The 27,256-nt window shown below is 41.8% G+C and overlaps 2 protein-coding genes across 3 annotated transcripts; one reads left to right on the top strand and one right to left on the bottom strand.

The window, feature by feature from the left end:
- Nucleotides 1-12,019: 12,019 nt before the first annotated feature.
- On the bottom strand, nt 12,020-21,190 carry LOC311098907 (trimethylguanosine synthase-like). Its single transcript, XM_084139454.1, has 8 exons — nt 21,129-21,190; nt 20,858-20,976; nt 20,639-20,751; nt 19,877-19,963; nt 17,743-18,041; nt 17,456-17,635; nt 14,190-14,333; nt 12,020-13,954 (listed from the first exon to the last, which is right to left on the bottom strand). Exons 2-8 carry the CDS (start codon nt 20,912-20,914, stop codon nt 13,653-13,655), a joined length of 1,182 nt encoding a protein of 393 aa, XP_083995580.1. The 5' UTR covers nt 20,915-20,976; nt 21,129-21,190; the 3' UTR covers nt 12,020-13,652.
- Nucleotides 21,191-21,534: 344 nt separating this feature from the next.
- Nucleotides 21,535-24,820, top strand: LOC311150594 (DGAT1/2-independent enzyme synthesizing storage lipids-like). 2 transcript variants are annotated; one of them, XM_084188075.1, is made up of 7 exons: nt 21,535-21,621; nt 22,380-22,778; nt 22,900-23,067; nt 23,241-23,434; nt 23,671-23,731; nt 23,827-23,966; nt 24,092-24,820. In XM_084188075.1, exons 2-7 carry the CDS (start codon nt 22,454-22,456, stop codon nt 24,194-24,196), a joined length of 993 nt encoding a protein of 330 aa, XP_084044201.1. In that variant the 5' UTR covers nt 21,535-21,621; nt 22,380-22,453; the 3' UTR covers nt 24,197-24,820. The 2 variants fall into 2 exon arrangements, with proteins under 2 accessions (XP_084044201.1, XP_084044202.1); XM_084188076.1 differs by lacking the exon at nt 21,535-21,621 and adding an exon at nt 21,744-21,808.
- The last annotated feature ends 2,436 nt before the right edge of the window (nt 24,821-27,256 follow it).

Here is a 27,256-nt window from a genome sequence, read left to right as displayed (position 1 = left end):
TCCCCGTCATGGATTTAAAAGCATTGGATTGGTGTAAGCATTGTCTGGGGGTGTGGTGAGTGATTTTGAAGGAGTCAGGAGCAGGAGGGTAAATCACAGAATAAAAGGGTTTATTCCAAAACACAGCGGTATGCAGCAATGCGTCAAACACTCCAGTGCGTAAAACAGGCTCACTGGGAAACAACAAGGCACACGGGTGAATATCCCGGCAATACAAAATAACAGGAGCTCCACCGAGCTAAACTAACCTCCACAATAAACAATCACACACAAAGACAAGGGGGCAGAGGGAACACTTATACAGGTACTGACCAGGTGTGTGTAATAAACAGACAAAACAAATGGAATGATGAGATAAGGAGCGGCAGTGGCTAGAAGACCGGTGACGACGAACGCCGAAGCCTGCCCGAACAAGGAGAGGAGGCAGCTTCGGAGGAAGTCGTGACAGGGGGGAGTTTCCACCATTGTTAAATCCCTGACGGGAAGTGTGCAAGTGCACACTTTGGGAGAAGGGTGGAGAATTGGGACATAGCCTTTATCCTCCTCCAGATAAGAGGCCCTGCAGAAACCTCACACCTCTATAGGCTTTCAGAGTATTACTGTTATGTAATTTACACTGACATATCAACAAATACATCTTGAATCAATGGTAGACGATTAGCCATGCATGACTAGCATGCACAAACACTGTACATCAAAATGAGATGCAAACAACCAATACTCCTTCACTTGTCCATATAACCTAATAACCTACCTGATCCATGTCTGCATTTCATGGCAGGAAGTACACAATATTATCGGATATCATTTTGGACAACCTGAAAATGTCAAAAGTATTAACAGTTAAGGAAAACAACAGTGTCTGTTAGAGGGCATTTCAATGCTTCTACGACAATATAATAGAATGCTACAATGCGTGTAAATAGTAAATACTAGTGAATAATAAAAGATAGCTAAGTTACTTTGGCAAGCAAAGAACAGCCCACCAACAAAACATCCCAAGTTCCTGACTTTACATTCACCCCTAGCTAGCTAGCTACCATACTGCTTGCCCTGTCACTGTCCGTCTCTGACTCTGCCTGTCTGTCTCTACCTCTGCCTCTCTATCTTTACCTCTGTCTCTAGATCTGCCTCTCTGTCTCTACCTCTGTCTCTACCGCTGCCTCTCCGTCTCTACCTCTGCCTCTCTGTATGCCAGAAGAGGAAATAACTTATCCCAGCCATGAAAGCGGCCAGAGCAAGTGGGGACATTGCTTACATCCGCTATGACAGGCTCATTATCCACCCTCCCTCCCAAAAGCCTGGAAGGGATGAGAGAGCCAAGCCTATGGGTTCGTAGTTTCGACCCTGCAGCACACACACACTTACACACACCAACTGATTAATGGATTGCTGAATGTATATTTTATCTTGCTTTGGTTGCTCTTTTCCATATTATATCTATCTCTGATATGCTACCCAGGAAAGAGCTGAAAATAGCCCATATTAATATATGCAGCCTTAGAAATAAGGTTCATGAAATCAATAACTTGCTAACATCAGATTACATTTATACACTACATGACCAAAAGTATGTGGACACCTGCTCGTCAAACATCTCATTCCAAAATCATGGGCATTAATATGGAGTAGGTCCCCCCCCCCCACTTTGCTGCTATAAAAGCCTCCACTCTTCTGGAGGCTCCCACTGGATGTTGGAATATTGCCACGGGGACTTGCTTCTATTCAGCCACAAGAACATTAGTGAGGTCGGGCACTGATGTTGGGCGACTAGGCCTGGCTCGCAGTCTGCGTTCCAATTCATCCCAAAGGTGCTCGATGGGGTTGAGGTCAGTGTGCAGGCCAGTCAAGTTCTTCCACACCGATCTCAACAAACCATTTCTGTATGGTCCTCGCTTTGTGCACAGGGGCATTGTCATGCTGAAACATGAAAGGGCCTTCCCAAACTGTTGCTACAAAGTTGGAAGCACAGAATCATCTAGAATGTCATTGTATGCTGTAGCGTTAAGATTTCCCTTCACTGGAACTAAGGGGCCTAGCCCGAACCATGAAAAACAGCCCCAGACCATTATTCCTCCTCCACCAAACTTTACACTTGGCACTACGCATTGGGGCAGGTAGTGTTCTCCTGGCATCCGCCAAACTGCCAGATGGTGAAGTGTGATTCATCACTCCAGAGAACGCGTTTCCACTGCTCCAGAGTCCAATGGAGGCGCGCTTTACACCACTCCAGCCGACGCTTGGCATTGCGATCTTAGGCTTGTGTGCGGCTGCTCGGCCATGGAAACCCATTTCATGAAGCTCCCGACGAACAGTTATTGTGCTGACGTTGCTTCCAGAGGCAGTTTGGAACTCGGTAGTGAGTGTTGCAACTGAGGACAGACAATTTTTATGCACTATGCGCTTCAGCACTCGGAGGTCCCGTTCTGTGAGCTTGTGTGGCCTACCACTTCGCGGCTGAGCCGTTGTTGCTCCTAGACATTTCCACTTCACAATAACAGCACTTACAGTTGACCGGGGAAGCTCTAGCAGGGCAGAAATTTGACGAACTGACTTGTTGGAAAGGTGGCATCCTATGATGGTACCACGTTGAAAGTCACTGAGCTCTTCAGTACGGGCCATTCTATTGCCAATGTTTGTCTATGGAGATTGCATGGCTGTGTGCTCGATTTTCTACACCTGTCAGCAACGGGTGTGGGTGAAATAGCCAAATCCACTAATCTGAAGGGGTGTCCACATACTTTTGTATATATAGTGTATATTAGACATTTCTGAGACTAACTTAGATAATTAATTTGATGATAAAGCAGTAGCAATACAAGGATATAACATCTATAGAAGAGACAGGAATGCTTATGGGGTAGGTGTTGCTGTATATATTCTGAGCCATATCCCTGTAATGCTTAGAGAAGATCTTACGTCAAGTGTTATTGAAGTGTTGTGGTTGCAGGTAGGGCTGTTGTGGTCACGAAATTTCGTCAGCCGGTGATTGTCAAGCAAATAACTGTCGGTCTCACGGTAATTGACCGTTAATTAACATAAACACATTTAGCATCTCCTGGCTTCCACACATAGCCTACAAGCCACTGATGCAGACCCTTGGAACATCTACATTTTAAAAAGTCTAATAAATCCATGTAATATAGCCTACACCTTTACAATAAATCCATTATTTATTTTAGACAGGTCTAAAGAAGCATGATATGAAGAAAATGTAGTCTATTTCAGAAGAACAGAATAGGATACTCTGAATTGTCCTTATGTTAGGTCCTGATCTGGCTATGCCAAATGGCTGTGGGCTACACTAGTTCATTTAGCAGACAAGATTTGCTTAGAATTCCGTGGCATTATTTTACATTATTTTATAGTATGAAGAATACAATTGAACAAAGCTGAATAAAATAGAAAGGATATTTTCTCCAAATGATTTGAGGGAGTGCACACATGCGGCTATTCTGTGTTGAGCGGTTAACAAAGAAAGAGGTATTCCTATATGCTTAATTTAGAGTTATTAATGTAACTTTAGTTGTTCTACAAACGTTGGGCTATATGTTTTGATTTTTAATACATTGTAAGGCTGCATGATGCGACTCTAATGATGATTAGAAAAAAGTCGCTTGAAAGGCATGAGCTCTGCTTTGTTTTTTGCACAGGCTGTACACACTACATCAGTCACTCATTCACAATTTGACAAGCACTTGATAATGCCTAGAATTTCACGGCGGCATCCCCTTTGTGTGGCCGTAATGCACCCTAAAAAAAACATGCCTTTTGTGGCCAGTGGCCGTTGTGCACTTCTCCCTGATTGCTGCACGGCCCATCACGTGATTGGGTCTTTCTCACAGGCTACAAGTGAAGACAGACACATCGGGGACGCAACTGCGCGTCCTTATCCAATTCCGAGTTGCATATTGAAGATATTGGAAGAACTGTCCACATTTACTTTTCGTCAGCCAACAATATGAATAGGCCTAACGAACAGCAAAAGCACTAGCCTATGTCAATCTACTATCCCCCATAGTACAAAAGTAGACCTATTCTATTCTGTGCAATAAATACATATTCCAAACATAGTCTGGGACAGTTGTGGGATGCGATAGATCCCAAAAACCTTTTTTATGCAATGTGACTGACGCAACAGATCAGAATGTTTAGCTTAAAATATTGATAAACTATTAGGCCAAATGTTCCATTAGCGGAAAACACCATTATCAAAAGTGGCCGCAAATGCAATTATGCATGTAATGCTTTTATTATTAAGGTGCATTTTTTTGGTGAAAATTATCTTCCCCAAACTTAAAACTCACGCGCTACTTATGTATGCCAGTTAGGCTCTACTCCCCTTGTAAAGCCGATTAATGTGCTTAATTTTAAGAAGTTATTTGGCCACTTTAGTTGTGATACAAACCTTATTAAAACATATAGGCCTATGGGCTAGGCTACATGAGGTGTGCGACTATGATTCGAAAAAGTTGCAAAAAAAGCATTGTTTCTTATGCTGGGCATCATTCACAAGTGATAAGTGACAGTGGGGAGAACAAGTATTTGATACACGGCCGATTTTGCAGGTTTTCCTACTTACAAAGCATGTAGAGGTCTGTAATTTCTATCATAGGTACACTTCAACTGTGAGAGACAGAATCTACAACAAAAATCCAGAAAATCACATTGTATGATTTTTAAGTAATTCATTTGCATTTTATTGCATGACATAAGTATTTGATACATCAGAAAAGCAGAACTTAATATTTGGTACAGAAACCTTTGTTTGCAATTACAGAGATCATATGTTTCCTGTAGGTCTTTACCAGGTTTGCACACACTGCAGCAGGGATTTTGGCCCACTCCTCCATACAGACCTTCTCCAGATCCTTCAGGTTTCGGGGCTGTCGCTGGGCAATACGGACTTTCAGCTCCCTCCAAAGATTTTCTATTGGGTTCAGGTCTGGAGACTGGCTAGGCCACTCCAGGACCTTGAGATGCTTCTTACGGAGCCACTCCTTAGTTGCCCTGGCTGTGTGTTTCGGGTCGTTGTCATGCTGGAAGACCCAGCCACGACCCATCTTCAATGCTCTTACTGAGGGAAGGAGGTTGTTGGCCAAGATCTCGCGATACATGGCCCCATCCATCCTCCCCTCAATACGGTGCAGTCGTCCTGTCCCCTTTGCAGAAAAGCATCCCCAAAGAATGATGTTTCCACCTCCATGCTTCACGGTTGGGATGGTGTTCTTGGGGTTGTACTCATCCTTCTTCTTCCTCCAAACACGGCGAGTGGAGTTTAGACCAAAAAGCTATATTTTTGTCTCATCAGACCACATGACCTTCTCCCATTCCTCCTCTGGATCATCCAGATGGTCATTGGCAAACTTCAGACGGGACATGCGCTGGCTTGAGCAGGGGGACCTTGCGTGCGCTGCAGGATTTTAATCCATGACGGCGTAGTGTGTTACTAATGGTTTTCTTTGAGACTGTGGTCCCAGCTCTCTTCAGGTCATTGACCAGGTCCTGCTGTGTAGTTCTGGGCTGATCCCTCACCTTCCTCATGATCATTGATGCCCCACGAGGTGAGATCTTGCATGGAGCCCCAGACCGAGGGTGATTGACCATCATCTTGAACTTCTTCCATTTTCTAATAATTGCGCCAACAGTTGTTGCCTTCTCACCAAGCTGCTTGCCTATTGTCCTGTAGCCCATCCCAGACTTGTGCAGGTCTACAATTTTATCCCTGATGTCCTTACACAGCTCTCTGGTCTTGGCCATTGTGGAGAGGTTGGAGTCTGTTTGATTGAGTGTGTGGACAGGTGTCTTTTATACAGGTAACGAGTTCAAACAGGTGCAGTTAATACAGGTAATGAGTGGAGAACAGGAGGGCTTCTTAAAGAAAAACTAACAGGTCTGTGAGAGCCGGAATTCTTACTGGTTGGTAGGTGATCAAATACTTATGTCATGCAATAAAATGCAAATTAATTACTTAAAAATCATACAATGTGATTTTCTGGATTTTTGTTTTAGATTCCGTCTCTCACAGTTGAAGTGTACCTATGATAAAAATTACAGACCTCTACATGCTTTGTAAGTTGGAAAACCTGCAAAATAGGCAGTGTATCAAATACTTGTTCTCCCCACTGTATAATTCACAAGTGATAGGCTAATATTGTCACCCATCAGACTATTCTTGATTTAATCTTGTCTTTACATATACATTTGTTTTGATTTAGAATGGACCATTATCATGCACCTGTATCGAAACAGGGTCAGCGGGAAAAAATACATGTAATCTATGTACTTAAATAGCGAATGGAGGACGCTTTCCCCGTGGTGTATTTTCATGCCAGCCAGGTAGGCTATACTCCTGTTGTAAATATAAGCAATGTGCTTAATATTAGGAAAGTTGAGAAATAAATATAGTGAGCCTATTTTTAGTAGAGGCCATCACTATGTTTTCTCGCGCAATTGCATATCCTATTGAAATGTTGTGCAACATGAGCTCATGGGCTCTCATGAAGTGTTTGATTAGATTTTCAAACACATTTGCATTGATGTCAGAGTGATTAGAGCAGGGGTGTCAAACTCATTTTAGCTCAGGGGCCACATGGAGGAAAATCTATTCCCAAGTGGGCCGGACCGGAAAAATCATGGTATATATAACTTAAAAATAACAACTTCAGATTGTTTTCTTTGTTTTAATACGATCAACATACAACATAAAGCTGGAGCCTGAGGACAGTGTGTCCAAAATAGTACAAGCACAACATCACTATTAATCATAAAACATGTCAAGTTTATTTGAAAATTCTAAAGAAAAAGAACACACAAACACACAATGCCTCAGTGATTAACAGAACTGTTTCACAGATCACAGAACTATATCAGGGTGTCATTTCTCAGGCAGAAATGTAGATAAAAATAATGAAATCCTGTTCCCCAAACAAGTGCAAGAACCACAGAGTCAAGAATAGGTTAAATATACAAATAAAATAAAATCAATTAAAAACAATAGCACATCAACATAAAAACATATAAACATAAATCTGAAAGCGTTGCTCAAACTCCCGTAACAGTCCCGTTATTTTATCTTTGAACCGCTTCATGTCTGCCACATGTTGGGTCGCGCACACATTTTTCAGATAGGGGAAATGAGCTGCATCACCACCGGCAAGTTGCATCTCCCACAATGACAGCTTCAACTTGAAAGAACGTATGCTGTCATAATACTGCGTGACAACTTTGTTGCGCCCTTGCAGCTGTTTGTTCAAGTTATTCAGGTGCTCTGTAACATCCACCATAAATGCAAGGTCCTGCATCCATTCTGCGGAATGAAATTCTAACACTGGTTTGCCCTTTTCTTCCATGAACTGTTCAATTTCTTCTCGTACATCAAAGAAACGCCTCAGCACAGCACCTCGGCTTAACCATTTTACCTCAGTGTGGTATGGCAGGCCATAGATGTGGTCTTTCTCTCTGAGAAGGCTGTCAAACTGACAGTGATTCAGGCTTCTGGATCGGATGAAATTAACAGTTTGGATGACCACCTTCATGACGTTATCCATCTTTAATGACTTGCAACACAAAGCCTCCTGGTGCAAAATACAGTGAAAAGTCAAAAATCACGTCCTCCAATTGCAGATTGCACTTTCTCTCTGAACTTTGTCACAACGCCTGCTTTTTTCCCGATCATTGAGGGCGCACCATCTGTAGCCAGGCTGACAGCGCGGGACGAGTCCACTCCGACCCTGTCCAGCGCGCCGACGAGTGTGGTAAAAATATCAGCTGCTGTCGTTGTATCTGTCATCGGCACCAACTCCACGAACTCCTCGGTGACGGTCAATGTGTCATCAATTCCGCGGATGAAAATGGCCAGTTGTGCAACATCTGTAATGTCCGTGCTTTCATCAATTGCAACCGAAAACGCAATAAATGACTTTACTTTTTGCTTCAACTGGCTGTCCAAATCCACTGAAAGATCGGAAATCCTGTCTGCAACTGTGTTTCTTGTCAGGCTGATATTTGCAAAAGCCTGCCGCTTTTCAGGGCACACAATCTCCGCTGCCTTCATCATGCATGTTTTTACAAATTCACCCTCACTAAATGGTTTTGAAGCCACTGCGATTTCATTAGCAATGAGGTAGCTAGCTTTCACTGCAGCGTCACTGATGTCTCGGCTGTGAGTAAACACAGACTGCTGTTTCTTCAGACCCGCCAACAGTTCATTCACCTTCTCTCATCTCCGCTGTCCTTGAAAGTTGTCATATTTGTCGGCATGAAGACTCACATAGTGGCGACGAAGGTTATATTCTTTCAGCACTGCAACATGCTCTGAACACACCAAACATACAGCTTTCCCATTCAATTCCGTGAATAAATAGGATGACCATTTTTCTTGGAACACTCTGCACTCTGCGTCCACTTTTCTCTTTTTTGACAGAGACATATTGGGGCAATGAGGGTGCCAAAGCACATAATGTTAAAAGTAGAAGCCGTAATAAATATCGCGGGCAAAACAAAGTAGCTCATTGGCTGCACGTGCTTGACCTACTTGCTCTGCCCCGGTATAAACAGTTTGCTTGCTTAACACAATTGCTATTGCGCCATCCAGTGGACGCAATTGGAACAGCAGTTTATTTTATTGAAAAATTGCAGCGCATTTTTATACTTTACAAAAAGTTTTTTTTTATTTTTTATTTTTATTTTTTATTTTTTTCAAAATCATCTCGCTGGCCGGATTAAACCCGTTTGCGGGCCTGATCCGGCCTGCGGGCCGGACGTTTGACACCCCTGGATTAGAGGGACAATAGAGTGCTGAGTACCAGGCAGTTAGCAAGTTTGGTAGGCTACTAATGACCATCAGCAGCATCAGAGCTTGGAGAAGCCAAATTACCGTGACTAAACGGTCACGTGGAATTTGACTGCCTTCATAACTTGTGACCGCCAGTGTGGAGGTAATACGGTCAACGCAACAGCCCTAGTTGCAGGTTCACCTGGCACATCTAAAGCCTTTTCTTTTGGGGTGTTGCTATAGGCCACCAAGTGCTAACATTCAGTATCTAAATAATATGTGTGAAATGCTTGATAGTGTATGTGATGTAAACAGAGAGGTCTACATTCTTGGGGACCTGAATATTGACTGGTTTTCATCTGTAACCAGTGCCTGTAATCTGGTTCCCGTTATTAAATCAACCTACCAGGGTGTTTACAAACACTACAGGAACAAGATCATCCACATGTATTGATCACATTTTTATTAATACTGTAGAACTTTGTTCTAAAGCTGTATCTGTACCCATTGGATGCAGTGTTCACAATATAGTGGCTACAGTATATCCATGAAAGCCAAAGATCCAAAAGCTGGGCCTAAATAAGTTTATAAGAGATCATACAAAATAATTGTGGATGATGTTAAAAATGTGTTGGTCTGATGTGATTAATAAGGAGCATCCAGACGCTGCACTTGATGAACTTATGAAATTACTTCTTCCAATAATTGATAAACATGCACCTGTTAAGAAACTGACTGTTAGAACTGTTAAGGCTCCATGGATTGATGAGGAATTGAAAAACTGTATGGTTGAAAGAGATAGGGCAAAAAGAGTAGTTAATAAGTCTGGCTGCACATCTGACTGGCTGACTTACTGCAAATTGAGAAATTGTGTGACTAAACTCAACAAAAATAAGAAGAAACTGTATTATGAAGCCAAGATCAATGATATATCAATGATATACTTTAAATTAAATGATTGGCAGAAAGACAAATTCAACTCCAGCTTTCATCGAATCAGATGGCTTATTTATCACAAAACCATTTGATGTTGCCAATTATTTTAATGATTACTTCATTGGCAAAGTCGGCAAACTTAAGCAGGAAATGCCAACAATGAACAGTGAGCCATCGTACTGATGCATAAAAAAACAAATAATGAAATAAAATAATTTTGTAAAGTTAGTGTGGGAGAGGTGGAACAATTATTGTTATTGATCAATAATGACAAACCTCCTGGCATTGACAACTTAGATGGAAAGCTACTGAGGATAGTAGCTGACTCTATAGCCACTCCTATCTGTCATATCTTTTATCTGAGCCTAGAGGAAAGTATTTGTCCTCAGGCCTGGAGGGAAGCCAAAGTCATTGCGCTATCCAAGAGTGGTAAAGCGCCCTTCACTGGTTCTAACAGCAGACCTATCAGCTTGCTGCCAGCTCTTAGCAAACTGTTGGAAAAAAATTGTGTTTCACCAAATACAATGCTATTTCTCTGTCAACAAATGAACAACAGACGTTCAGCATGCTTATAGAGTAGGGCACTCAACATCTTCTGCACTGACACAAATGACTGATGATTGGTTTAAAGAAATCGATAATAAGAAGATTGTGGGAGCTGTACTGTTAGATTTCAGGGCAGCCTTTGACATTATTGACCATAACCTGTTGTTGGGAAAACGTACACTACCGGTCAAAAGTTTTAGAACACCTACTCATTCAAGGATTTTATTAATTTTTACTATTTTCTACATTGTAGAATAATAGTGAAGACATCAAAACTATGAAATAACACATATGGAATCATGTAGTAACCAACAAAAGTGTTAAACAAATCAAAATATATGTTATATTTGAGATTCTCCAAATAGCCACCCTTTGCCTTGATGACAGCTTTGCACACTCTTGGCATTCTCTCAACCAGCTTCACCTGGAATGCTTTTCCAAAAGTCTTGAATGAGTTCCCACATATGCTGAGCACTTGTTGGCTGCTTTTCCTTCACTCTGCGGTCCGACTCTTCCCAAACCATCTCAATTTGGTTGAGGTCGGGGGACTGTGGAGGCCAGGTCATCTGATGCAGCACTCCATCACTCTCCTTCTTGGTAAAATAGCCCTTACACAGCCTGGAGGTGTGTTGGGTCATTGTCCTGTTAAAAAACAAATAATAGTCCCACTAATCCCAAACCAGATGGGATGGTGTATTGCTGCAGAATGCTGTGGTAGCCATGCTGGTTAACTGTGCCTAGAATTCTAAATAAATCACAGTGTCACCAGCAAAGCACCCCCACACCATAACACCTCCTCCTCCATGCTTTACAGGGGGAAATACACATGCGGAGATCATCCGTTCACCCACACCACGTCTCACAAAGACAAGGCGGTTGGAACCAAAAATCTCAAATTTGGACTCCAGACCAAAGGACACATTTCCACCGGTCTAATGTCCATTGCTCATGTTTCTTGGCCCAAGCAAGTCTCTTCTTATTATTGGTGTCCTTTAGTAGTGTTTTCTTTGCAGCAATTTGACCATGAAGGCCTGATTCACACAGTCTCCTCTGAACAGTTGATGTTGAGATGTGTCTGTTACTTGAACTCTGTGAAGCATTTATTTGGGCTGCAATTTCTGAGGCTGGTAACTCTAATGAACTTATCCTCTGCAGCAGAGGTAACTCTGGGTCTTCCATTCCTGTGGTGGTCCTCATGAGAGCCAGTTTCATCATAGCGCTTGATGTTTTTTGCGACTGCACTTTAAGAAACTTTAAAAGTTCTTGAAATGTTCCGTATTGACTGACCTTCATGTCTTAAAAAGTAATGATGGACTTTTGTTTCTCTTTGCTTAATTGAGCTGTTCTTGCCATAATATGAACTTGGTATTTTACCAAATAGGGCTATCTTCTGTATACCACCCCTACCTTGTCACAACACAACTGATTGGCTCAAACTCATTAAGAAGGAAAGAAATTCCACAAATTAACTTTTAAGAAGGCAAACCTGTTAATTGAAATGCATTCCAAGTGACTACCTCATGAAGCTGGTTGAGAGAATGCCAAGAGTGTGCAAAGCTGTCATCAAGGCAAAGGGTGGCTATTCGAAGAATCTCAAATATAACATATATTTTGATTTGTTTAACACTTTTTGGGTTACTACATGATTCCATATGTGTTATTTCATAGTTTTGATGTCTTCACTATTATTCTATAATGTAGGAAATAGTAAAAATAAATAAAAACCCTTGAATGAGTAGGTGTTCTAAAACTTTTGACCAGTAGTGTGTGTTTCAACCTCTGCCATATCATGGATTCAGAGCTATCTATCTAATAGAACTCAGAGGGTTTTCTTTAATGGAAGCTTCTCTAATGTCAAACATGCAAAGTGTGGTGTACCGCAGGGCAGCTCTCTAGGCCCTCTACTCCTTTCAATTTTAAACAAAGCATGTGTGTCCATGTATGCTGGTGATTCAACCATATACGCATCAGCAACCACAGCTAATGAAGTCACTGAAACCATTAACAAAGAGTTGCATATAGTTTTGGAATGGTTGGCCAGTAATAAACGGGTCCTGAACATCTCTAAAACTAAGAGCATTGTATTTGGTACAATTCATTCCCTAAGTTTTAGACCTCAGCTGAATCTGGTAATGAATGGTGTGGCTGTTAAACAAGTTGAGGAGACTAAATTACTTGGTGTTACCTTAGATTGTAAACTGTCATGGTCAAAACATATAGATTCAATGGTGGGGAGAGGTCTGTCCGTAATAAAGAGATGCTCTGCTTTTTTGACACCACACTCCACAAAGTCCTGCAGGCTCTAGTTTTATCTTATCTTGATTATTATCCAGTCATGGTCAAGTGCTGCAAAGAAAGACCTAGTTAAGCTGCAGCTGACCCAGAACAGAGCGGCATGTCTTGCTCTTCATTGTAATCAGAGGGCTAATATTAATACTATGCATGCCAGTCTCTCTTGGCTAAGAGTTGAGGAAAGACTGACTGCTTCACTTCTTGTTTTTATAAGAAACATGAATGTGTTGGAAATTCCAAATTGTTTGCATAGTCAACTTACACACAGCACGGACACACACACTTACCCCACCAGACATGCCACCAGGGGTCTTTTCACAGACCCCAGGTCCAGAACAAATTCAAGGAAACGTACAGTATTATACAGAGCCATCAGTAAATGGAACTCCTTTACATCTTATATAGCGCAAGTGAACAGCAAACCTGGTTTCAAAAAATGAATAAAGCAACACCTCACGGCACAACGACTCTCCCCCATGTGACCTACTTGTTGTGTGTATGTACTGACATGTATGTGTAACTGATAGATGCACATACACACACTACATGTTAATATTTTTAAATGTATGTCAATTGTAAAGTATTTAGTCTGTAATGTATTTTTCGTTATGTGTCGGACACCAGTAAGACTAGCTGTCGCCATTGGCGTCGGCTAATGGGGATCCTAATAAATCAAATCAAATCTCTACCTCTTGCCTCTCGGTCTCTACCTCTTGCCTCTCGGTCTCTACCTCTTGCCTCTCGGTCTCTACCGCTCTGCCTCTACCTCTGCCTCTGCCTCTACCTCTACCTCTCTGTCTCTACAGCTCTGCCTCTCTACCGCTCTGCCTCTCTACCGCTCTGCCTCTCTACCGCTCTGCCTCGCTGCCTCTCTACCGCTCTGCCTCTCTACCGCTCTGCCTCTCTACCGCTCTGCCTCGCTGCCTCTCTACCGCTCTGCCTCTCTACCGCTCTGCCTCTCTACCGCTCTGCCTCTCTACCGCTCTGCCTCTCTACCGCTCTGCCGCTCTGCCTCTCTACCGCTCTGCCTCTCTACCGCTCTGCCGCTCTGCCTCTCTACCGCTCTGCCTCTCTACCGCTCTGCCTCTCTACCGCTCTGCCTCTACCTTGCCCTGAGTGCTGGAGTCTGGCCCGTTGCCTGACTATAAAAGCCTGAGAGCAGCTTCACTGAGAGGAATAACGGATATCCATCTGGAGCCATCATGGTCTTGATATCGAAGACATCTGCGCTGAGGTAGTCTGGGCCGCCCGAGGGGGGGCTGAGGAACACCACATCCCCCCGCAGACGGGGTGCCAGCTGTAGGAAGTCTCGCTGCACAAAGTCGATGCGCTCGGCCACCTCGTAGACCTGGGCGTTGTGCTGGGCCAGGGCCAGACGCACCGGGTCGATGTCAATGGCTAGCACTGCATGGGGGAAGGGACAGGGAGGACAGAGAGTCAGACACACAGGGAGTACCACTCAGGACAATAACTGTTAACCTATAGGATATAACAAGGGCCCAGAGGTTTTTCTGGTCAAGTCACAGGGTCAGGAAAAACTCTCGCCCTATTTATAAAGGCAAATGCAGATACAGTATAACCAAAAATATCTAAAAAGTTTATAAAAGATTGGATAAAACATGATGCTACTGTACTGTACCTCTCTTCCCAGTGAGGGCAAACTGGATGGCATTGCCTCCCACTCCACAGAAGGTGTCTATGATGAGTTCAGAGTGGAAACTGTCGTGGACCCTCAGGGCAATGTGCTCGGCTATCTTCTCTGGGGTGACGAAGAACCAGCCCTCTGTACAGACAGACAGACAGGAGTAAGAGGCTTTAACAAACTGAATACAAAGATGCAATTAATACATAGTCTAATTTCTCTAATTTTACTATATTAAAAGACAAGATGCATTGTGGAAAAACATTTCATAATTCATATTTCTATAAGTAGCTTAGTGGTTAAGAGCGTTGTGCCAGTAACCGAAAGGTCGCTGGTTCTAATCCCCGAGCCGACTAGGTGAAAAATCTGTCGATGTGCCCTTGAGCAAGGCACTTAAACCTAATTGCTCCTGTAAGTCGCTCTGGATAAGAGTGTCTGCAAAATGACTAAAACGTAAATGTAAAATGTATACATCATAATTTATCTGATTTGGGGTTTTTGCAAAGAGAAGTACTGTAGGTGTCCCCAATGCAAAGCATAGCCACCAGGGGTCAAACAAGTGTCACATGGTTTTGTTCAAACAATGCCATTCTGATATTCAAGCCAAATCTTTTGTGTCATTATGAATTTATCAATTTTGACAAAAGTCCAGAAATATCATATATCATGTAATTGATTCATTTTTTGGGCTCATGAAGTCATCCTAGTGCCATGCGCACCTTCACCAAAAGAACCAAAACACTATCAGTGACAGTTACATTTCAAAACAGCCGTCACTCACAACATTTTCCTGCAGGCAAAAGACAAATATTAGGCCTGCTGAAATATAAAGTAGATGTGGGTTTGCCATCACACCGGGAAAAGCCTAGTTATGATTATACTATACAAGACAACACAAAAAGTATTGAAGATATTGGATATTGAGATATATTAGACCAGGGTTTCCCAAACTCAGTCCTGGGGACCCCAAGGGGGGCACATTTTGTTTTTTGCCCTAGCACTACACAGCTGATTAAAATAATCAAAGCTTGATGATGAGTTGATTATTTGAATCAGCTGTGTAGTGCTAGGGCAAAAACCAAAACGTGCACCTCTTGGGGTCCCCAGGACCGAGTTTGGGAAATGCTGTATTAGACTATGTGGAGAGACTGGGATTCTTCATAGACCACGTCCTCCTGTCTCCCCTCGGAGACCTAGACCATCTGCCATCATTCTCTAACTGAGTCTAGCAGCAATCTCTGTTTTCTGTTCCGCTGCTTGTTTTCACAGCCTCCTCAGAGAATAAACACCTGCTAAGGCAAACACTGATGGGAGTGGCCTCTTCTCTTTTAGCGCTTCACATCTCTCACGCTCTTTCATTATGCCTCCCTTCTGAGAAAAGTAGCTGAGGAGAAGACAGACTTTCCAGTACTAACTTTACTGGGGCTCAAGGGAGAGTCAAAACAAAATATTGAGCTTATGCATTCCCCAAATGTCTATTGGCAACTATGTTTATGGGCGACTAGTTAGCGTTGTATTCTCAAACAGATCTTGAAGGGAAGCCAACATCATGTCTGAAGTTTTAAAACCGAGCTACATCACTTCAGTCCCAGAAGACTAGACTACCCCTCTTCACAATCTGCTATCTATCATTAGCCAGGCACTGCTACACATGATGAATCTGTACAGGCACTTTCTCAGACTTTACTCCTATGTCTAATTGAGTGATAGACAACATAGGAATCTGATAGGAGTAGGTGTAATCTGCAGTGGGTTTCAGCCATACTACGGTATGTATCCAGGCTCTTCTCTGTTGACATGAATAAGTGAGTAGTTATGAAGGCTCTGATCTAGTTTTCAAATAGAATTCAGAATGCTCTGTGGAAGACTTCTGATTTGAGCGAGCATATTAGTCATAATACTTTGGAGAATAGGGAGAGATTCGGAAGGATGAGATTGGCCCTCTGATAACAGATAAGCTCTTTCCCAGAAATAGGTTGGAGAAGGACGTCAGTGAGGTACAAGCTGAGCTTTTATAACTGAACACCAACAGTAGGCTTGGGCGATATACCGTTTATACAATACCGATGGTATGATTCCCAATATTAAAATGTTTGGGGGTGCGTGCTACGCCTCTGCTTATAAATATAAGTTAAGTATAACTATAAGAAATCTAAGATGTGTCAAATAAATTATATCCAGCTCAGGGCTCCAGCTATGCATTTGGTTTGCTAACTTTCTAGCTAAGTAGCTAGATGTCAAGATCAAGCTTCTTGGTTACAGTAGACAATGTTTTTTTGTTGTTGTTTTTTTAATAGTGCCCCTTGTGTGCACTTCCGGTAATGCCGTATTCCCTGGTATGGTACAGAAATGGTATAACACATCTGGATTCCACCCAACCCTAACTAAGGTTGCTTCTACTTCTGCTACAGTATCTGCTCTTTTTGTTGGGAGAGAGAGAGGGAGAGAGAGAGAGAGAGAGAGAGAGAGAGAGAGAGAGAGAGAGTGTAAAGGACAGGAGAGGAGAGGAGAGGAGAGGAGAGGAGAGGAGAGGAGAGGAGAGGAGAGGAGAGGAGAGGAGAGGAGAGGAGAGGAGAGGAGAGGAGAGGAGAGGAGAGGAGAGGAGAGGAGAGGAGAGGAGAGGAGAGGAGAGGAGAGGAGAGGAGAGGACAGGACAGGACAGGACAGGACAGGACAGGAGAGACTTGAGAGTCATGAAAGAGTTGCTCTGCTGGGAGACAGGGAGAGAGCCTGATGCTGTCATGTCATGTGACACAGGGAGAAGTGTGAGGTGTGCTTCACTGGCGTCAGCACTTCTCTCACAGACAGGAAGAGGAGAGCCCTGCCTGCCAGCCAGCAAATCCATGCACCCGCTACACCACCATCTCAACATCACTGCCTCTCTTTCCCTCTGCTTCTCTGAAAACAACATGATGTTAGACTTCAAGAGCAGCAAAACTGTAGCTTTTACCTTGGACATAACAGCCATCCGTTTCTCAACTGGAGAGAAAGACTTAATGTTCAGTCACCTTCAGGCAAATCCTTTTCTTTTTAGAATAAAGTGTATTCCTGAATCACATTTGACAACACTCCGTTTGGGCTGCATGATTAGAAGTGGTTGGGAGACTACAATAGGAGAATAGTTGTTCTCAAACTAGAGGAATATTAACAACAATAATAAGGTAAATCCGTTCCTCCATATGACTAACCCTTTCTGCTTGAGCCTGTATGAAGAAATTGGTTGTGTTTCCTGAAGTGTGTGTTCTGTTTGCTCTGTGACTCACCGTGGTCCAGTTTGATGCCCTCATTGAACCTGGAGAAGAGGCGGTAGCGCTGGGCCCAGTACTTAGCCAGCTCGGGCTCCGCTGCAATCTCAGCTGGCATTACTCCACATTTCCCTCTTTTCTTTGTGTTCTTGTTCTTCAGTAGCCTCTGGAAATAGGCAGTGAAAAAGTTATACAAGACTTCAACAATCAAACATGCAATACACTAATGTAAATCTGACATTGATTCTTTATATAGAAACCCTGGGTTAGAAAAAGGTTTAAACCGGCTGTTGACGCAAACTCACCTGTGTTACTGTGTTCAGGTGCATCAGGAACTAAGTAGTCTGGTATGTCCAGTGAGTACACCTCTCTTCTGAAATTAATCTCATCATCCTCTTCCTCATCCTCTGTTCTGGTGAAGAGGTTCTGATACGAGGGTTGATCAGTACTGTCCAACTCCAGAGGGGTATCTTCTTTCACCTCTTCTTCCTGCTCCTCTTCCTCCAGTCTCTCTTCCTTTCCCTCTGCGAATGGACAAGCAGGGCTCCCCCTGTCTGCCTGGTGAACTGGTGTGTCTGGGACAGCTGTCGTTCTCTTTCTGAACCTAAAGACAGAGAAGGACATGAGTGAGTGATCTGCAAGTACAAGACACAAGCATGAGCAATAAACACTAAATGAACAGAGAAGCATGACAAGTTAGACAACAAAACAATACTTTAAAGTAGGCCTAATCAGTGCTCAATTCATTTCTACTGTGTATGCTAGATGGTGGAGCCATTTGCTGCAGACAGTAAAAACAGCAAGTCTTGCCCAGAAGATGGATTCAGTGAGTTCCTACAGAGAGATTAATGGAAAAGCACTGCATTTAACTGGTTACAGTCCTCCCACAGTGCGACACTACTTTATAATGTCTCAACTCAGTGCTAACTCAGTAGAAACACACTGATATCTATTTCAATGGTGGGGGAAACTATAACTGTAGGTACAGCAAGTCATTAAGTTTCTCCTTATTTGAAGTGCAGTTTGTGCACACTCAAGTACTTTGACAAGTTTCAGTTTCTTTGCGATAAGACAATCCGGCAGTCAGCATTTCCTAGCCTCTCTATTATGTTGTGAATAAGCATCTTTGAGTTTATAGCGACCAACTGAACCCTCTCCCTTTATTTCTCAAGGTCAGCCAGTGATGTGAACTTCCTACATCAGCCGTCCAAAGATATTCTTACCAATGAAATGTGACTGACTCAAATAAGCGGATGATACATGAACTTTAAACAGTGCGGCTACCCTCGAACCAGTGCCGTGCAGTGTGGCGGCGCATTGTAAATAAATTCAGTTGGCTGAAAACAGTGGTTGCATGTTTAAAGAGATGCGGTGTGTCAGAGGAGGGCAGCACTGACAGGGAGGGGAGGAGGGGCTCCTGTGGAGTCTTGGCTGCTCTCCCATTCTCTCCTCTGCCAGTGGACACTGAGTGAGCACTGAGGCTGAGTCTACAGACAGCTGAGTTAGACATGATGCAGACCTCTCTGACAAGGCTTCCCCCGGTGTCAACCACAGCACATCCTCCTCCACTTGCTAGTCAGAAGCTGCTATGAAATGTGGGTGTGTGCTATCACTAGTCGGCTACCACCCGGTTACTCAACCCTGTACCTTAGAGGCTTCTGCCTTATTAGCATAGACATGGAATCACTGGTCACTTTAATAATGGAACTCTAGTAACTTTAATAATGTTTACATACTGCTTTACTAATTTCATATGTATATACTGTATTCTATTCTACTGTATTTTAGTCAATGCCACATTGCTCGTCCTAATATTTATATATTTCTTAATTCCATTATTTTACTTTAGATTTCTGTGTATTGTTGTGAATTGTTAGATACTACTGCACTGTTGGAGCTAGGAACACAAGCATTTCACTACACCCGTAATAACATCTGCTAAATATGTGTATGTGACCTATAACATTTATTTTGATTTAAAATGAGGGTGACAATTTGTATTGCTATCAATAATAATTTCATAATAATTGGTCAAATGTTTACAAGGCTTACTTTTTGAAAGGTCTTGGTCAGCTTGGGCTCTGTGGTATCTCCCTCTTCAGTGAAGAGGGTGTGCTTGTTGATGTGGCAGGCTGCTTTTCTACCTCCATGTTGCTTCCTATTCCTCCCAGCCTTACTACCATGATGGTTACTGGGGCTTAAACTTCAGCACAGTCTCAAACCTAATACATCAAAACATGAAGAGAGATTGATATTCTAAGAGGACAATCTCACATAAGCGTACATATAACTGGTCTCTGTTCGAAATGACAATCTATTCCCTACATACTGTAAAAGTGCACTACTGTTTGACCAGGCTGGTCAAAAGTTGTGCACTATATAGAGAATAGGGTGCCATTTGGGACGTAGCCCAAGTCTGATGTAGTAATGCTCACATACATGGGGTCGTGGCTGCACTTTAATCCCAGTTTATCCCAGGCTTCATCCACAGATATCTGAGGGTTCTCCTCCACATCCAGTTCATGACTGTGTCAATCAATAGATCAGTAAACGATAGATCAATAGACATCATTAGCCTAACAAACAATCACAATGATTGAACAAGTCTGTGTCCCAAATGGCACCCTATTCCCTATGGGGTGCCATTCGGGAGGCAGAACAAGTGTAGCCAACAGTAGAACGTTGATGAGATGCAATAGACAACTTAAAAATAAAAAAGGAAAATGCAGAACAATATTGTTAAATTCTCACAAAGCATAGTGTAGGCTTAATCACATATCAGTCCCCAATTCCAGCCTTTGGGTTGGAATGGACCATGTGATTTCAACTGATTTTCATTTATACAGATTCTACAGAATCTATTTACAGAATCCTTGGTTATTGAAACATGATGGAGTGTTTATCATATAAGCATCGAAATCTATGTCTTGGACATTGAAAAGACAGAGGATAAGCACTTTCATTCCTTCCCCAGGCTGACACTTTTACATGCAATGCATCATAGCCAAGATTTTAAACCTTCACAGCTTAAACCATAGCTCAAATCAAACCCATATAAAAAATATGTCAGTCACTGTCAGCATATGGCAGCCACTTGAAACAGTGATATTCAGTAATACTATATTGGTTGAGCAATAGAGGACAATACTGTAAAATACTGCAAGACATGGATACATAGATAAATTATGTCACGTAGCTTACCGGCGCTTAACTTTTGCAATTCTTCTATCTGGTGGTTCATCATCATCATCGTCATCTTCACTATTAGATGCTCTTCTCTCAACTTTCTCCACTTCAAGAGAGACACAAAGACACTGGGTGAGAGAGAGAGCATCGGAGCAACATTATATTTTATCTTGCTTTTAGGTGGACTCTATGGTGACGGACAGACATAGGCAATGTTTACTTGCTACTACTTACAGCTCTCCTCTGTGCAGAGGAACTTATGAACTCCACAGGCAGTCCCATGCTGGCCATAAGTTTGGCTTCTTCATGGATCGGTCCATCCTCCTCTACAGTCTCTTCATCTTCTGACAGCTCTTCTCCAAAGCAACAATAAGCAGAGTTACAGACAGAACCTTCAGGTTTCAAAGCTTGTGAAGTAATCAAAATGCATGTAAATGTCAATCATTAAAAGGTGTGAGGTATGTCCAATGATGTATACAAATATACATCAATGGGTATGTCCTACCTTGCAGCCCACCTTCAGTCAGGTCAGTGATGGCTTTACGGTCAGATGTGTACAACTCACGATCCCCACACACCGGGAGAAAAAGAAGACAGTGAAAAGTGAAAACAGTGCAACACAGTTGACATTGTGTGTTGTACTTGTAGTGAGCTAACTTACTTACTGTACAAAAGCTCTTGAGCACAAGCAGTGCATCGACCCATGATCATCTCCAGCCAAGCTCCTTTGCCTAAAAATAATGTCAACAACCACATTCCATCTTCCATTATCAATCACCATGTGGTTAACACTATCTGATCAAATTCAGACATAAAATATGCAAGCTAGCAAACCGAAAGCCTTTCTACTGCAGTTCATTCCACACACGTTGTTTTGCCTCGATGAGATTAGTTCCTGCTTGTGTCACATGAATAAGGAACCGGTTGAACAAAGAATAAAATAATCAGGAATTTTCCTGCTATCGACTTTCCAAGGGGATCAAACCAGGGCTAAAAATGTATGTAATTATTTCATAAAAATATGGTATTGTTATTTATGCAATAACTAGTATAGATGTCCATGCAGTAGCTGTACTAACGTTAGCGTTTGCTTGTTTGCTTGATGTCAATGCTAACGTAGTTGAGGTCATTCAGTCTCAAGAACTAGCTAGCTAGCATGCTAACTAGCTACCACAGACAGAAGGGGTAAGTTATAAATATCTCTGTAGCTTCTGTGTAAATTAAAAGCAAGCTAGGTAATCGAGGGAAATGCCGATTCATAATGAGTAGCTTTTTCATTATTGTGTCTAGTTTGCTAAGGTGTCTAGTTTTAAATTGGATTTTAAAGTTGTATCTTGCTAGCTAGTATGCTAGTAGCTAGTTATTGTAGCTCGGTAACGAGTGGTGTCACTCAGTTGTCAAGACAGTAGCCAGCTAACATAGCTAGCTAACTCAGCTGTTACAGGGGGTGAATGAATGGCCCTTTACTTTCATTTGGCTTTAGAGCCTGGCCCTGGTATGATCTGTCCCCAGTATTATTTACGCTGGAAGAAAAAAATATTTGTGAAGTATTACCTTTGAAGAAGTTCTAGCTAGATGCTGCAAATGCAACCATTTGATTACTTGCTATTCATCAAGCTAATTGTTAATTGATGCATGCTGATTTGATTATTTGTATATTAACCAGCATGTGTAAAACATGCTCTCATTGTAATTTGATTTACTGTAATGTATTGCAGTTGTACGTTAGCCCTCTTCTCTCCATTCTATACTCCAGGCCTGCCCATTGGCAGATGGTATCCTCATTCAACTTGGCTTCCTTTGGGAGAGGCTAACTGTGTGGCAGGCAGTATGTCAAATGGGAACAAGTCCTGCATGTTTGGTGATGTACCCGATTTTCTAGCCTGCATCTTTCACACATTTGAGGAATGGTCAGGACTAGGACCCCTGGAAGACTATCTGAGCTATCTGGAGTACTTGGCCTGGGTGTTCACCCCTCTGGTCGTCGTTTTCATCCTGCCCTTCCTCATTGTGATCTTCCTCTACCTTTCCATCCTCTTCCTCCATGTATACAAACACAAGAACCAGCTCAGGGAGGCCTACTCCAACAACCTTTGGGATGGTGCTATAAAAACGCTGGCTACGTTATGGGATGGCCACGGGTTCATATGGCACGGTATTTATGTGTGTGTGTAAGGGGATGTTGCAGGGTGTTTGTTTATGGCTTTGTTTACTTCCATTTTACCATGAAAATGACTATTGCCAATGCTAATATACATTTGTCTTTTTCTTAACAGGATATGAAATCCATGGTATGGAGAAGATTCCAGATGAAGGAGCAGCTCTTATAGTCTATTATCATGGGGCTATTCCCATTGACTATTATTACTTTCTGGCAAATGTCGTCATTCAAAAGGGACGGATTGTTCACTCAGTCGCTGATTACTTTCTGTTCAAAGTTCCAGGTAAGATCTTCACAGATCCATTTCCCAATATCTAAATATAAAAGTGAGATGTTACCTTCAGCCCTCTGTATCTAGTTGGGTCAGTAAAGTGAATAGCCTACAGCTACCGTAGTCCATTCTTACTACATGAGATGCATAGACCCTAAAAGCATGACCATTTTTCTTCTCTGTAGGGTTCAAGCTGCTGTTGGAGGTGTTCAGTGTGATCCACGGGCCCCAGGAGGAGTGTGTGAAGGCTCTGAAAAGTGGCCACCTCCTGGGCATCTCACCTGGAGGCGTGAGGGAGGCCCTCCTCAGTGACGAGACCTATCCACTGCTCTGGGGGAAGAGAAAAGGCTTTGCACAAGTGGCTATCGATTCCAAAGTGGTACATATTGGTTTTAGTCTCCTTCTGTCTTTGTTCTCACAGGATGCGTCCCAAATGGCACCCTATTCCCTATATAGTGCACTACTTTTGACGAGAGCCCCATGGCGGTCTGGAGCCCTATAGGGAATAGGGTGCCATTTGGGGACAGACGCAGTACATGTCACTTCTTACTCTCACACAGGAACATAACTTTATCTGAAATCCTTTTAGATATTTAATCTCTTAAACATTTTCAGCCAATAATTCCGATGTTTACTCAAAACGTCAGGGAAGGATTCCGATCTCTCGGAGGGTTAAGTAAGTATGCTTAACTATACATTTTAATTGCAGTGTAACTTATTTTATTTTAACTTCATAATAGTAAATTAACTTGAAAATGTAATATTTCTCAGGCTTTTTCAGATGGTCGTATGAAAAGTTCCGCGTGCCGATGGCCCCTGTCTATGGGGGTTTTCCTGTGAAGTTTCGTACATACCTAGGCAACCCCATCCCATACGACCCTAACATTAGTGCAGCAGAATTAGCTGAAAAGGTAAGTCATTATGCAACTGTAATTTAATGGTTACTTACTGTCTGGCATGTAGAGCACACAAAAGTCAAATGATTGGGAAAGACAGGGTCAGATAATTTTCCTTAACCTTTCTTTCTGATTTGCAGACACAGCAAGCAGTTCAAGCACTCATTGACAGACACCAAATAATTCCTGGGAATGTCCTTCGAGCATTACTAGAACGATTCCACAGCAGGCATAAAGAAAAATAAATAACCTTTTGAATAGCTTTTTGTTAGTTAAATGAAGCAGTTACTTGTTTTTAAGACAAACCGTTACAGAGTATTATCATGTGATCAATTGAATGTTTAACTGATACCTGGTTTCTGTTATTTAACTATATTAGTACTTTTTCCTCTGTTTGTCACAAACCAACAAGTACAGAAGAGAAGGTAAATTGTAAAGGTGTCATATAACATACAACTGTAATTATATTGGTTAATGTCAAATGTACAAATTGAAGACATTTGTGCATTGTTGTATGATTCCACAATTGATTTGCACACATTGTTCAAAGTACCACTGGCAACAATTTCTATTTAAGAGGCCTTTCTTTTGCTTAAGAACTGCAAATAATGGAACAATATAGCAATTGCTATACAGGGAGCAATATAGGTATGGAGACTGGGCAGTTTTCTTGTCTTTCATCTGTGTACAATGTTTGCCTTTTGATTGAAATAATTGTATAATTTCTTTAATTTGGGGATTTTGTACATTGTTGTATTATGTAGATATTTACTGTAGCCTATGCACTTTTTAAACCTATTGAGGTCCATTGTCAGTGTGATTCAAGTCAGAAATTATTTGTAATGTTACAATAAATATTTTAATTATGAGTTTTGCGTGTTACAAGTAATTCCTGTAAAAATACTATTTTATACACTGAACAAAAATATAAACGCAACATGTAAAGTGTTGGTCCCATGTTACATGAACTGCAATAAAATAACCCAGAAATGTTCCATACGCACAAAAAGCTTATTTCAACACAATAAAATGACATCCCTGTTAGTGAGCATTTCTTATAATAATAGGTCATTTAGCAGACGCTCTTATCCAGAGCGACTTACAAGAGCAATTAGGGTTAAGTGCCTTGCTCAAGGGCACATCGACAGATTTTTCACCTAGTCGGCTCGGGGATTAGAACCAGCGACCTTTCGGTTACTGGCCCAACGCTCTTACCCACTAAGCTACCTGCCGCCCTGTTCTTCTTTGCTAGGCAATCCATCCACCTGACAGGTGTGGCATATCAATAAGCTGATTAAATAGCATGATCATAACAGATGCACCTTGTGCTGGAGACAATAAAAGGCCACTCTAAAATGTGCAGTTTTGTCACACAACACAATGCCACAGGTGTCTCAAGTTTTGAGGGAGTGTGCAATTGGCATGCTGACTGCAGGAATGTCCACCAGAGCTGTTGCCAGATAATTTAATATTAATTTCTCTACCACAAGTTAGTGAGAATTTGGCAGTACATCCAACCAGACTCGCAACCGCAGACCACGTATATGGTGTTGTGTGGGTGAGCGGTTTGCTGATGTCAACCTTGTGAACAGAGTGCCCCATTGTGGTGGTGGAGTTATGGTATGGGCAGGCATAAGCTACGGACAACGAACACAATTGCATTCTATCGATGGCAATTTGAATGCACAGAAATACCGTGACGAGTTCCTGAGGCCCATTGTGAGGCCCATTTTTTTTTAAGGCATCTGTGACCAATAGATGCATATCTGTATTCCCAGTCATGTGAAATCCATAGATTAGGGCCTAATTAATTTATTTCAATTGACTGAATTCCTGTAACTCAGTAAAATCTTTGAAATTGTTGCATGTTGCGTTTATATTTTTGTTCAGTATACTTAAAACATGCAAATGGTGCCACAGACAGCCATTCCAAGATACAGTATTTGGGAAGTGGTTTGAAACAAAATATAATTTTTTCTTTAATAAAACCTCTGGGTAACTTTTCTGCACTAGTATTTTTCCGGGTTGTAATGTTTCAATAAGACTTTGATCAAGTAATTATTTCTGACCTATAAGTCAAATGTAACTAATGTGTAAGTTCACTGTAATGTGTAGCCTATACTAAAACCCATTTAGTGTATTTCTCTGTACTAACTTCTCTGTACTATTTCTCTGTATTTCTCTGTACTAACTAAAAACACTGCCCACTTAAGGCAATCCAAAAGTGAGAATTACATAATATCTTTGATAAAGAATGATGGGATTTCTTCAATGGCTTTTTGAGGATATTTCTCAGCACAGACAAACTCCATCACACTTACTCACACACATCTCACAGTGATGAGCAACACCACAAACTCAGAGTGTTATATATTACACTGTTACTACTCTTAACAAAGCGAAACTGCTTTGGTTTATCTGCAGAGATGCTTAGAGCTCAAACTCAGGCCTGCAGAGATCTGAGATATGGAACATTGTTGGCATCCACATGACATATTGTACAGCTTATATCAGTCCAGTACTATCTAGTTCTGAGGCTTTGACACCTGTACAGCGCTCCCTGCCTGTCCTGTGTGATATCCTGTTCACCTATTAGCCTCTGGTGGGCTGCAGTAGCCACTGGGTGTGTCCCAAATGGCACCCTAATCCATATAGTGCAGTACTTTTGACCAGTGCCCATAGGGTTATAGGCTCTGGTCAAAAGTAGTGCACTATATAGGGAATAAGGTGCCATTTGGGACGCATCCATTGTCTGTGGATACAGCCTCTTCAATAATGAATGAAGAGGTAAATTGCACCTATTATTTAGTATCATCATGCAGAATGTAAATTTTACCCACACCTACCTATTTGCATACTGTATACACACAGTATTCAAAGCAAAGAACTCAATGCACTTAAATGTACCAGTGTGTATATGTGCTGTTCTTTTGTTCAGTCACTGCCCATTCTGCAAACACTGCATTATATCAATAACAATGCTGTTGGAATGCTGTATAACCAGTGGCTCTAGTGAAAATATATGAATCATATTATAATACATTACCATTATACTCATATCTTTAGAGTTGCATGCACATAATGTGACAACCTGTGTTAACAAAACACAAATTAACTAAGTGGAAGCTGAAAAAATGGCCACAGTGTACTTTATTAAATTAATTTTGGTACTTTGTGTTGCATTAGAATCAAATAAAAATTTACAAAAATCCAATACATACAAAAATGTCATGTTCTGTTTTTACTCTTCAATTTACAATAAAATGTGTTTTAATCCGATTTAATGCAGTTTAAGCACTTCAGAC

This window comes from Coregonus lavaretus, assembly GCF_964263955.1.
Source record: "Coregonus lavaretus genome assembly, chromosome: 23".
In the NCBI taxonomy this organism is placed as follows: domain Eukaryota; kingdom Metazoa; phylum Chordata; class Actinopteri; order Salmoniformes; family Salmonidae; genus Coregonus; species Coregonus lavaretus.
The sequence above is the reverse complement of the archived record's forward strand: the minus strand, read 5'-3'. Positions and strand labels throughout refer to the sequence as shown.